At 40.2% G+C, this 13407-nt stretch overlaps 1 protein-coding gene across 5 annotated transcripts in view; it reads right to left on the minus strand.

Moving 5' to 3' along the window:
- Nucleotides 1-710: 710 nt before the first annotated feature.
- MPHOSPH8 (M-phase phosphoprotein 8) overlaps nt 711-13407 on the minus strand; it is a 53601-nt gene continuing 40904 nt past the window's right edge. For 3 of the 5 annotated variants that reach the window (XM_045588505.1, XM_036455592.2, XM_045588503.1), the window contains 6 exons: nt 13223-13309; nt 8650-8804; nt 5319-5473; nt 3172-3299; nt 2094-2177; nt 711-1141 (listed from right to left, as the gene is read on the minus strand). In XM_045588505.1, coding sequence (XP_045444461.1) covers nt 1100-1141; nt 2094-2177; nt 3172-3299; nt 5319-5473; nt 8650-8804; nt 13223-13309 — 651 coding nt within the window. In that variant the 3' untranslated portion in view covers nt 711-1099. The remainder of the gene's footprint in view (nt 1142-2093; nt 2178-3171; nt 3300-5318; nt 5474-8649; nt 8805-13222; nt 13310-13407) is intronic. The other 2 variants (XR_006742910.1, XM_045588504.1) reach the window with 2 other exon arrangements.

Here is a 13407-nt window from a genome sequence, read left to right on the forward strand (position 1 = left end):
CCCTAACTGCTTCTGCCTGCCAGCCTGATCACCCCCTAACCTCTCCCCTGCCAGCCTGATTGATGCCTAACTGCTCCCCTGCCAGCCTAGATTGTCCACAACTGCCCTCCCCTGCTGGCCATCTTTTTCTTAAAAAAAAAAAAATTTGATTTTTTTTTTACAGAGAGGAAGAGAGAGGGATAAAGAGTTAGAAACATCGATCAGCTGCCTCTTGCATACGCCCTACTGGGGATGTGCCCGCAACCAAGATACAAGCCCTTAACCGGAATTGAACCTGGGACCTTTCAGTCCACAGGCTGACACTCTATCCACTGAGCCAAACCGGTTTCAGCCCTACTGGCCATCTTGGGTCCACATGGGGGTGGCCATCTTGTGTGTTGGAGCGACAGTCAATTTGCTTATTACCTCTTTATTAGATAGGATAACACAATTATTAAACTAATCAGGAACTACATTTTAAACATTTCTTTAATCCAGACTGAGCTTGATTTATCTATGGAAAAGTCCATAGGAACATTAACCCCACATGAGGTAAAAGCTGGCAAAACTGGTCTGGCCTCCCAGTATTCAAAGTAAGGGCACATGTAATATTTCTATTTCTTAGGCTCTGATCTTTTCAAATAAAGGATAACTGGAAACATACAAAGATGTCTTCTTCCAACTTGGGATGTGTGGCAACTTCATGTCAGAAATAGATCAGACCTTTCTGCTCAAATTTCAAGGGGGGGGGGGGCATATTCACACTTTATTTACAGAAATTCACCTGGGGTAGTAGAAAACTTCAAGGTAAAAAGAAAATTTCAAGTTAAAAAGTAATTTTCTTAAATAATCCTGTACCATTCCACATTGTGGAAAAGTAAGTATACAGTTCAGACACAACACCAATTTCATAGCATTGGCACAAATACTTACATTTCTGTATTTTATAATATATTACAAAGAACAAATTATGTCCCACATATAACAGATGATAGGCCTTAAAACTGCATGAGATTTACAGATCATACTTTAGATTTGGAAGAGTTAACTGTTCCAGAATTCCAAACTGCTTGGGAGTATTTAAAAATAGGTCTGAAAGCCATTCCATCCCAATTCTTTATCATTGCAGCTGCACTCTGTACGCACCTATTAGCAATTTCACCTGTAGGAAGCAAAAAAAATCATATGGATGAGCACAGAGATAGTTATCTTTTCTTAGAAGAGGGGAAAACATACATGTCCAAGACTTGTTCCTGTTATTTGTAGTATTCTCAAATCGGTTATCAATTTAAGTGGCTAGATTATCACTATTTTATTTTATTTAAAAAAAAAATATTTTATTGATTTTTCACAGAGAGGAAGGGAGAGAGATACAGAGTTAGAAACATCGATGAGAGAGAGTCATGGATCAGCTGCCTCTTGCACGCCTCCTACTGGGGATGTGCCCGCAACCCAAGTACATGCCCTTGACTGGAATCAAACCTGGGACCTTTCAGTCTGCAGGCCGACACTCTATCCACTGAGCCAAACCGGTTTCGGCTAGATTATCACTATTTTAATAAAAAAATCCAAGCGCTTATAATTTGATTTTGTTATTATATTTAATACTTTTATTTATTTTTACAGACACCAGCTTCCTTTTACAAAGAGAGTTTAGTGATTAGCCTAGAGATATAACATATGTCAATTAAATACCAAAGCCAAGACTGCTATAGAGATGCAGTGTATTTTGAATTTAAAAAAATATATATTTTATTGATTTTCACAGAGGAAGGGAGAGGGATAGAGAGTTAGAAACATCAATGAGTGTCATTGATCGGATACCTCCTGCACACCTCCTATTGGGGATGTGCCCGCAACCAAGGTACATGCCCCTGACCACAATCGAATCTGGGACCCTTCAGTCTGCAGGCCGACACTCTATCCACTGAACCAAACCGGTTAGGGCAAGATGCAGTGTATTTTATATCTGCCATATTTTACATTCATATTGCACTGACTTCTACCCCAGAGAGCACAGGTCTATAGGACAGGCATATGAAGTAGGCACAACATAATGTTGTCTAGCATAACAATTTGAGTAGGAACAATAAATATGCGGAAAGACTTCTCACCTTAGCAGAGGGTGCTTCTGTCAACCTTATAAAGAGTTTATTGAGGCCTGCAACAGGGCTGAATGAGTAAACAAAATGACTATCCTAGGGAAAGAGACAAAAAAAGGGTCAGTATTTCTTCCAAAATCTACATCTAGAAATAGCTAGAATAGCTAGCCTAGTTGTCAGCAAACTCCTTAGTCAGCAGAACCAAATATCAACAGTACAACAATTGAAATTCCTTTTGAGAGCCAAATTTTTTAAACTTAAACTTCTTCTAATGCCACTTCTTCAAAATAGACTCGCCCAGGCCGTGGTATTTTGTGGAAGAGCCACACTCAAGGGGCCAAAGAGCTGCATGTGGCTCGTCAGCCGCAGTTTGCCGACCACGGAGCAAAGCCAAATCTGAAGAGACTAGAAACCTTTAAGATTCTAAGTTTTGTATTAGAATTCATGGGATAGTAAACTGTGATTTCTTTAAATTTCCCTTGACTTATTGAAAAATTACAAATAAAAAAACACACCAATATCCAGGGAAATCTTTATGATTAGAATGCACTCAGTAACATACAGCATAAATGTTAGAGATCTTAGTAACTATGTAATTTTGCTTCATTCAGCCTAAGGAAAGAGTTCCTAATGTGCCAAGGAATTATGCATTAAGATTCTTCAAGGGCATTTTTTTTATATAAAAAAGAAAGGTCTACAGCCACTATATATTATTATTTTAAAATATTTATAATAAAAATATAAATTTTAGCATAACAAAAGCTAAAATTAAGCATAAATTAAGCACAAATACAACCAATGTCCTACAGTAGGATACTGGTTGTATTTGATTATTTGAAGCATAAACAGGTATAGTTTTCTTCTTTGTTGAATTTCCTGTAAGTGAATGTTTACAATTATGATGGGAAAAGTCCACCATATATTCTGTATGTTATTTTTGACAAAATTTAGAATGATTACAGATTATTGCCTCATTTCCAACAATAAGTTTACTGAATTATAATTAACATTTTATTAAAACATAGCCATTTAAATCATCTTTTGATTAGAAAAATGTACTTTTCAGTAATGAACTACAGGAGAGTCTTACCAGAAAAACAGGAAGTTGAAATTTGTCATTTAAAATTACAGCTTGTACACTACATGGGCCGCAGAGTCGAGCAATAACATCTTTACCCAAAAAATTCGCATGGAAAATGAACAGCAGGATGCCAGAGCCTAAGCAGGAGAGATGCACACACAGATTTTTAACCCAGTCCTTGAACCTGCACCTTCCAGTACCCTACGGGAGGAGTTGAGGGCAGGGGTAGGTAGGGTAGAAGGACAGACACAACTTGTGTGCCATGTCCATTCTCTCCTCCCTAGTGAAGGACTCCTTCAGATTTCCAATGGCTATTGTTATTTTTTTTGTATTTGTAATAGTTCCTATTGATAGCTCATGGAACAGACTTTTAAAAATGTGCTTTTCTACAGTAAAATTATTATTTTGTTTGAAAAGAAATGGCATTTGCTGAATACATAGATATCTCTGGAAGTAAAACCACTGGCATTCTATGGTAGTTGTGTTTGGGTGTGGGTTTGAGTGATTTTCTGTTTTCTTCCACATACTGGTTTTGCCTTTTCCAAATTTTGTGATTAATAGAAAAAAAAATCTCATTTTGGTGGAAAAAGAAAAAAGAAAAGCATGAGATTTAAAAAAACCTCAAGAATCTGGCAAACTGTGCGGGGTGAGGGCAGGAGGCGGAGGAGGATGTAAAGGCGGTGGATGGAGGCTGGGGTGGTGGATGCACAGTGCAGTATGTAGGAGATGTGCTGTCGAGTTGTGCGCCTCACACCTGTACAACCCGATAGATTCAATGAAAAGGAAAAGGAAGTTAAAATTAAAACAAATATTCTACAACACTAATTTTGGAGAAAGCTGTACTTTTTAAAAGAATAGTTTATTGATTTTCAGAGAGAGGGGGAGGGAGAGGGAGGTTGTGGGAGTGAAATACCACTGATCATCTGCCTCCTGCCCACCACAGTGGGGATCAAGCTCACAAGCGCATGTGCAACCCTTCAAGGCATGGGACTGTGGCCAACACAGAGCCACCCGTGCCAGGGCCCTTTGCTTTCCTGATCCTGGTCCCAGGGAGGAAGGGCACAGTCAAACTACGGTATGACAGTGATTTTGTTTTCCAGCTCTATAATGCAAACTGACATTAATAGTCAAAACTACAAATTATAATTCTTCAATGCCAACTTCACCAAATAGTGAGTAGTTATGAATGGCTGTCAATTATTGATAGGGCTAGATTTTTTAATTTTTTTTATTGGAGGGGCTAGATTTTCTTGAATACATACATTTTAAAATTGGTGATAGGGTTTTACTTATTTAAACAAAACAAGAAAAAGCCAGGAACCAGCTTTCTGTGTGTGTGGCATCTGGGTCCTAGAGAAGGCACGGTGGCCAGGAAGCAGAACTGAAGTTTCTATTTTCTGCTTTTAAAATTATTAAAGGGCAGACATTTTTTCTTTATAAAAGGCCAAGAGACTATTACCAATAATAAACCCAGAAAAGAAATTGATTCTGGGCTCAGAGTGTAAAAATTTAAATAAAAACTAGTACAATTAGCTGGGACCGGTTTGGCTCAATGGATAAAGCGTCGGCTTGGGGACTAAAGGGTCCCGGGTTCGATTCTGGTCAAGGGCATGTACCTTGGTTGCGGGCATATCCCCAGTAGGGAGTGTGCAAGAGGCAGCTGATCGATGAGTCTCTCTCATCGATGTTTCTAACTATCTCTCTCCCTTCCTCTCTACAAAATCAATAAAATATATTAAAAACAAAAAAAAACCAAAAAATTAGTACAATTATTAAGACCAAACTTCCATACTTTGTAAACAAAACAAGTTTTATAACATGCTCTGTGGACCCATCAAAGTCACCTGGGATGGTAGATATCAGCTGGTCTTTTTTTTTTTCTGCCAGAGCAACTCTGATGATAATTATTATACTAATACCCTGTTTCCCCGAAAATAAGACAGTGTCTTATATTAATTTTTTCTCCCAAAGTTGCACTAGGTCTTATTTTCAGGGGATGTCTTATCTTTCCATGCGCTAGGTCTTATTTTTGAAGGATGTCTTATTTTCGGGGAAACATGGGTAGAATTTTTTAAAAGATTAGTTTAAAGAATGAGCTAAATTAATCAGCTAACAGCTATAGGGTCACATTTCAAACTGAGAAAATGTAGGCTTACCTTCTGTTATGTTCTGAGGAGGTTTATAATTGAAATCCATTGAAAAATCTGGCCCCTCACAGAGACGATGACATGCTATTGGAAAAATTGGTTCTAGAAGCGCAAGGCGTGCTTCAAAGTAATCCTTTATGGTTTCTTCTGCTACTCTTGAAAGTCTTAACAAAAAAGTATGTAGTAAGAGTTTAAATATTAATGTAAAAAAGATCAGAAGCCATAAAATTATGAAATTGTTGAATCCATATCAACCTTAAAAATAACATGCAATTCCCTTATCCCACTACTCTGCACTCAGCATCTGACATGCCATTTGTCCTCTCCCAAGCATTCTGGTTTCATGAGCGCAATCCTTACCCCCACTGCTCTCTCCACCTCCCCATCAGTCTGGAAAGTGCCTGGCACATAGTGTTCAATAAATATGTATCTAATAAATGAATGATCAATTTGGAGAATCAGAAATGAGAATTCTGTTTAAAAATAAATCTAAGAATTGACACATACACACAAGCAGTCAAATAAAATTAGTGCTAATTTAGAAAACTTTTCTTAAAGTTTTTAATGAAAGCTGTATATAAGATTATTTTATTCCTGTGTTTTCTCAATTGTTTCTTTCTTTTATTTAGCCCCCCCCCCTTTTTTTAAACTTGGTTTTACTCTCAAGGATCTTTTTGTTGTGCTTGTCCAGATTTAGTCTAGTGATAACCATCTTGCTGGAATGAATGGACTATGAGATTTCTACAGATGGCATTTCTTCCTGTAAACCTTGAGTATTTTGCCAATTTTTAGATGGGCATGAATTAAACATTGTACATCTGCCTCAGCTCTTTGAAAACAGGAGATTTATGTGGGAAAATGCATTGAAATGATCTTTATGGGTTTTGTTCCCAACAGAAGTCTCAAAGGAATTAAACTTCATTTTTGGATGCTGCTGCTTCAGTGAAGGCCACAAAAGGGCAGAAACTATCTCACTAAGAAGCTAACCAACTCATCTGGTTTGCCCAGCATCCCAGGAATCCTTCCCTCTATCATGCAAATCAGGATGGCTGGTTGACCTACTTGCAAGCTATCTTGATCTATTACCCATGTGAACAAACTGAGATGAGCTGGCTTTCCAGAATTCCATGCTGGTCAGTCACACAAATTATTAGTTGGGCCTTGGCCAGTGTTGCTCAGTGGTTAGAATGTTGGCCCACACATGGAAGGTCTTGGGTTTGATTCCTGGTCAAGGGCACTTACCTGGGTTGCAGGTTCAATCCCTGGGCCCGGTTGGGGTGCGTGTGGGAGGCAGCCAGTCCATGTGTCCTTTCACATCAGTATTTCTCTCTCTCACTCTCCCCCTCCCTTCTACTCTCTAGAAATCAATGGAAAAATATCCTTGGGTGAGTATTAACAACAAAAATCAATGCATTAACAAAAAAGTTCTGGAAAAAAAAAAATAAGTTCTGGGTTGGGTGAGGCTCTCCTCAAAGTCTGTTAAAGGAGCACACTCACTAGGCACATAGTCCTTTATATTGACCTTTGCTGCCTTTTTTGTCTCCAAAACTGACCTTACTTTCTGCTTAGAATATAGATCTCCTACACCTGGAATTGGAGTTACCATCTTGTAGACCTGAAGATCCAAGTCAGATTCTAACTATGGTGGATGAGAAAGAGGCTATTCCTGCCTAAGACCGCCTACCTCTATACTTGGTTATATGAATAATAAACCTTACTTGTGTTTAGTTAGCTACTGTCTGTGATGTTTCTGTTATGTGTTGCCAAAATAAATGTCTTAGAATTCATTTGAAAAAGAATGGATAAACTGTGAAGCATCTAGTCAACGGAATGATTCAGCATTAAAAAGAAATGAGCTATAAAGCCAGGAAAAAACACGGAGGACATTTAAATGCATATCAGTAAGTAAAAGGCCATCTGAAAAGGCTACCTACTCTATGATTCCAACTACGTGACATTCTGGAAAATGCAAAAATATGGAGACGAAAAGATCAGTGGTTTTCACTGGTTAGACGAGGGAGGGAAGAATAAATAAGGGGAGCCGGGGACTTTTAGGGCAGTGATACTATTCTGTGCGATTCTATGATGGTGGGCATGTGTCATCTATCAAAATCCACAGAATGCACAACACCAAGGTGTCTACGCAGGTTTGTTAACCGCACAGCTTTGGCAGAAGAGGTGGGGGAGGCTGTGCATGTGTGTGGCAGGTGTTACATGGAAAATCTCTTTATAGGTACTTTCTGCTCAATGTCACAGAAAGCCTGAAAGTGTCCTAAAAATTGTGTCCATTAAAAAACAAAACAAATCAGGAATGAACTAAAATTTAAGAAAATGTTTGTGAGCCAAATTAAGAGCCTAGTCATGATTTTAAGGAGATGCTTCTAGACTAAGCCTAAAAGTTTCTAAACCTGTAAAAAAGTAATTCATATGCCACTTAAATCTGATTTTAAAAAACAAAAACAAAACCCTATAGTACATCTACACAATGGAATACTACGCTGTGGTAAAAAAGGAGTTCTTACCATTTGCAACAGCATGGATAGAACTGGAAAGCATTATGCTAAGCGAAATTAGCCAGTCAGAGAAAGATAAATATCACATGCTCTCACTCATTTATGGAATATAATGAACAACGTAAACTGATGAACAAAAACAGGTCCAGAGACCGAAAAGCATTAATCAGACAGTCAAAATTCAGATTGAAAGTAGGGGAGGGTGGGGAAAAGGGGGAGAGATCAACCAAAGGACTTGTATGCATGCATATAAGCCTAACCAATGAACACAGACAACAGGGGGGTGAGGGCATGAGTGGGGGTGTATGTGTGAGGGGGGTAACGGGGAAATGACATCTATATAATAGCTTAATCAATAAAGAAATTTAAAAAACACACACAAAACTGAAGAGAAGCCCACTGGGACCTCTACTTGACAATCTTCTGAGCAGTTACATTCCAGTGTGTGTGTGTGTCTATATGTTTAAATAATTTATATAGAGGACCTGCTTCCAGAGGGAGATAAAGTTTGATAGACAGAGGAACATAGCAAGGTGTTTCTTTCTTAATCCTCATGAGGATATGGTTTTTTTATTTTGGGGAAGGAAAAGGGGTGGGGGGAGAGAAATGTGAGAGAGAAACATCTATCATTTGCCTCCCATACACACCTCAATTGGAGATCGGACTCACAACTTAGGCATGTGCCCTGACTGGGAATAAAACCTGCAGCCTTCTGATGTTTGGGATGATTGTTTAACCAACTGAGCCACTCTGCCAGAGCTAGGCCATTCCTGTTTTGATGTGTCCAGCCCTGTAACTTAACCATGGCACAGTCACCACACACTTACGTGTCTAAATGATTCTTTAGCAAGTCGTACACCAACACGTTGTTACACTGCTTTGCAAAATACATTGCGCTATTTTGGTGCTTTGACAAAATATTACAGTCAGCTCCACATTCAATTACAAGTCGTACAATATCCAAATTTCCTCTTTTACAGGCCTAAGACAAAAAAAAGGGGGGGGGTAATAATTAGCTAAAAATAAGTTTACCACTCAGTGTTTGCCCCTTTCTTCAAACATGAGCCAGCCTGGGAGCTCTTTGCAAGAAACCTAGAGTTGGGTCTCCCCGGGTATTGGAAACATTTACATAAACAGGTGGGGTACGGTACACAAATCTGTGTGCTACTTCAAAATGATACCTCTATTCCAACACACAAGAAACACCAGGCCTTTCTAAGCTCCACTCTCCATTCCATGTCCTGTTGTCCTATTAACTAACACCTCAGGTGGCATCCAGAGGAGAAAGCCTGCTCCTCAGTCTTGGAGAGGGTATTAGCCCTGGGAATCTAAAGCACCTCTTAGCATCACAAAATCTCAGAATTTTCCTAGTAGTTGCTCTGAAGAGACTAAACAAGCACGGATACACACCTGAATTTACCAAATCCAGAATGGCCCTGACACCACTCTGGAGTGTCTGTTTAGAACTCACTTGGTGATTTCTCAGTAAGATGGTTTTAATTAATTCTTTGAATGCCCCCTCTGCTCTAAACATTGGATAATTAATTTACAAACATAATGGAAAACAAATTCAAAAGTAGGGCTCCTGAAAAAAATATTACCATGATCCACTAATGAAAATGGAAACACACGGGCCCGGGGCAGCCAGGCCCAGAGCAGCCGGGTTGGGAGCAGCCAGGTTGGGAGCAGCAGCAACCATGCTTGGAGCAGCCAGGTCGGGAGCCTCCAGGCTTGGAGCAGCCGGGCCCGGAGCAGCCGGGTCAGGTGCGGCCAGGCCCGGAGCAGCAGCTGCCAGGCTGGGAGCGGCCAGGCCCAGAGCGGCCGGGCCCAGAGAAGCCGAGTCGGGTGTGGCCAGGCCTGGAGCAGCAGCAGCCACGCCCGGAGCAGCCAGGTCGGGAGCGGCAGTGGCCAGACCCAGAGCAGCTGGTTGTGGAACGGACCAGAGCAACAGAGGCCAGGCCCAGAGCAGCCAGGCCCGGAACAGCTTGCTCCTCGCCTGGCCCCGCCCCAAGGCTGCCTCTCAGACATGGCTGGAAACTTTTGGGGGAACTTGAGGGTCTGCTGAATCAAATGAGGAAGGCTTAGATCTGGATGTGTTGAGTTAGTATAGCGCTGGGGTGTTGATCTGTGAGTGCTTGTGAGTGTTGATCTGTGGGGCCTGGATGAGGTTGGTTGATCTATTTGGAAATGTCTTTTGTATGAAGTGTATCTCTGGGCATGTGGAGGTATTATTGATTTGAGAAAATGCTAAGTAACTGATTTAGTATCTGAAAATTTTAAAGTTCTGAAAGTTTAAGGTCTCTTGCCAAAAAGAGGTTTTAAAGCTAACACCTTAATTTTAATGGAGAAAGGGAATGACAAGCCCTTCCCACCCAGAACAGGTAATCCAATTCCAACCAGCAGCTATGTTTAAACAATGTGTCCATTTACACTTGAATGGCTACATGTTTTGATAACCTAAGGGCAAGTTTACATGTAAACAAGTTTGCTCTTAATTCCCAGGGCAGAAAAAAAACAAGGTTTAAAATTATTAGATTTTAAAACTTATTCTTAGAAGTGTAAAAGTTTATTAATTAAAAAAACAAAACAACAACAACAAAAAACACCCAACAACAACAAAAAAAGGAGATTGAAAAACCTGATGAACAATAATAGCTGTTCATTGTAGTAGAGTTGGCGATATGGGAGGGGAGTGGACTGACTGTTCTCGGGGAAAGGGAGGGAGGAAGAGACTGAACATAAAATGTGCACCTATGGATGAGGACAATGGGGGGTGGGGAGGGGGCGGAGGATGGGGTGGGAACCTGGTGGAAGGGGGAAGAAATGAGGAACCTTTGCAATAATATGAACAATAAAGATTGATTAAAAAAAAAAAAAAAATGGAAACACAAACAGTGAGCCGGGTTTAAACCCTAAGTGTAAAAGCCTAAGGCTGAAGCAGTAGGTGTGCCAGGCCTTGAGTATAACGAATTAGAAAGCAGATTTAGGCAGAAGGAAACCAAGATGGCAGCATAGGTAAACACCTAAACTGCTGCCTCGCAATTTCAAAAACTACAACTAAAAGACAAAACGGACATCATACAGAACCACAGGAAGGCTGGCTGAGTGAAAATTCTACAACTAGAAGCAAAGAGAAAAGGACACTGAGACTCAGAGGATCTGTGGAAGACAGAGGTACTGAGGTACACACATGGAGAGGATGGGCGACTGAGTATGTGGCGCTGGCTTTCTCAAGAGGGAGGAAGACAAAAGCTCCCGACTGCACTAAACTCCAGTTTCAGGCGAGACTCTGGGGACCCAGACTCATTCTGACAGCAGGCTTTCAGAGGTGCATGCAGCTATTACCATAAGACACTGAGACACAGGGACCTATTAGGGCAGGGCTGACAGGAAACCAATGCTGTCTGCTCTGCCCTGAGACTCCGCCCCATCCAAGCTGAGCACAGAGGCTCTTGCAAGTCTTGTCTCATAAGAGTGTTCCTAACACAGAAGATCTCTCAGTGTAGACACAGCTGATCCTCACAGCCAATTGGCCTGGAGGTCAATTCCTCCCAGTTATACCAACAACAGTCAAGGCTTAACTACGACAAGACTGTGCACACAGCCCACAAAGGAATGTGCCAAGAGTGTCTACATCAGGTAACTGGGGAGGCTGAGCCACTGGGCCCTATAGGACACCTAACACAGAAAGCTACTCTATCAACTCAGGGAAGCAGTGAAAATACAGAAACAAAGAAACAGATCACAAATGAAAGAAATGGAGGAAAGCAAATGACTGGATATAGAGTTCAAAACCACAGTTATAATGTATTTTAAGAATTTTCTAGAAAAGGCCGATAAATTTAGTGAGACCCTCGAGGATATGAAAAAGGACCAACTAGAAATTAAGCATACGCTGATTGAAATAAAAAATAATATACAGAGATCTAACAGCAGACTAGAGGATCACAAGAATCAACTCAAAGATTTGAAATACAAAGAAGCAAAACATCCAAACAGAAAAGCAAAACAAACAAACAAAAAAAATCCAAAAATATGAAAATAGTGTAAGGAGCCTCTGGGACAACTTCAAGTGTACCAACATCAGAATTATGGGGGTGCCAGAAGAAGAGAGAGAGCAAGATACTGAAAACCTACTTGAAGAAATAATGACAGAAAACTTCCCCCACCTGGTGAAAGAAATAGACTTACAAGTCCAGGAAGCACACAGAATCCCAAACAAAAGGAATCCAAAGAGGACCACACCAAGACACATCATAATTAAAATTCCAAGAGCAAAAGACATAGAGAGAATCTTACAAGCAGCAAGAGAAAAAACAGTTAGTTACCTACAAGGGAGCACCCATACTATTGTCAGCTGATTTCTCAACAGAATATAAGGCCAGATGGGAGTGGCAGGAAATATTCAAAGTGATGAATAGCAAGAACCTACAACCAAGATTACTCTGTTCAGCAAAGCTATCATTCAGAATTGAAGGGCAGATAAAGAGCTTTACAGATAAGAAAAAGATAAAGGAGTTCATCAACAGCAAACCAGAAATGCTGAAAAGTATTCTTTAATAAGAGGAGGGAGAAGAAAAAGGTAAAGATAAAACTTATGAACAACAAATACATATCTATCAAGTGAATAAAAAAATCTGACAAACAGAATAAACTGGTGAATATAATAGAAATTCGGGGCATAGAAAGGGAGTGGACTGACAATTCTCAGGGGAGGAAAGGGAATGGGAGGTGTGGGAAGAGACTAGACAAAAATTGAACACCTGTGGATGAGTACGGTGAGGGGAGGGTGGTAAGGGCACAGGGTGGGGTGAGAACTGGGTTGAGGGGAGCTATGGTGGAAAAAAGAGGAACAATTGTAATAATCTGAACAATTAAGATTTATTAAAAAAAAAACAAAAAATCTCCTGTATCCTAATAGCATTTTAGGCCAGGAACCCAGAACTGCCCCAGGAACAGACTAGAACATGCAGAATTTGCCCCATAGATGCAAATGCAAAACCATTAACCATGGAGGGGTAATACAGGAGGCTTTAACCACCTTCCCCTTAAAACTATCTGCAAACCACAATTCCTACCATACAAAGGATGAAATGATAAATTTACCAATAAAAACTAGAGTACAGTCTCCATTTCTCCATTCCTTGGGCTACTGGAAGCCATAGGACTAAATCTTGTCTGGACTCTGATGCTTAACTCCATGCTTACTCCTCTCACGTCACTCATTACACTACATGTTAAGTGCTTCTTTGATGGTCTACTTTTCCCACTTATCTATCATGTGCAAGTCCAGAGATTATATCGTTCCCTATTATATCCCGAGACCCCGGCTGTCAGAGGCCCCAACATGCACATCTGAGACATAGAGGGAGGGAATGAGCAATCATGTGAGACATTTACCTTCATTAAAGCGGTCTCACCACTGCTCTGCTGGACATTTACAAAAGCTCCTGCTTCCAAAAGAATAGCCACTGTGGTTAAAAAGTTCTATTAAAAAAAAGAAAACAAATTTAATTTTTGAAATTCTTACATTCAAAAGTAAGGTATTTTGGGATATTTTGAAACTTTTATCCATTAGAAAAAAG

This window comes from Pipistrellus kuhlii, unplaced genomic scaffold (genome assembly GCF_014108245.1).
Source record: "Pipistrellus kuhlii isolate mPipKuh1 unplaced genomic scaffold, mPipKuh1.p scaffold_m20_p_3, whole genome shotgun sequence".
Taxonomy (NCBI): domain Eukaryota; kingdom Metazoa; phylum Chordata; class Mammalia; order Chiroptera; family Vespertilionidae; genus Pipistrellus; species Pipistrellus kuhlii.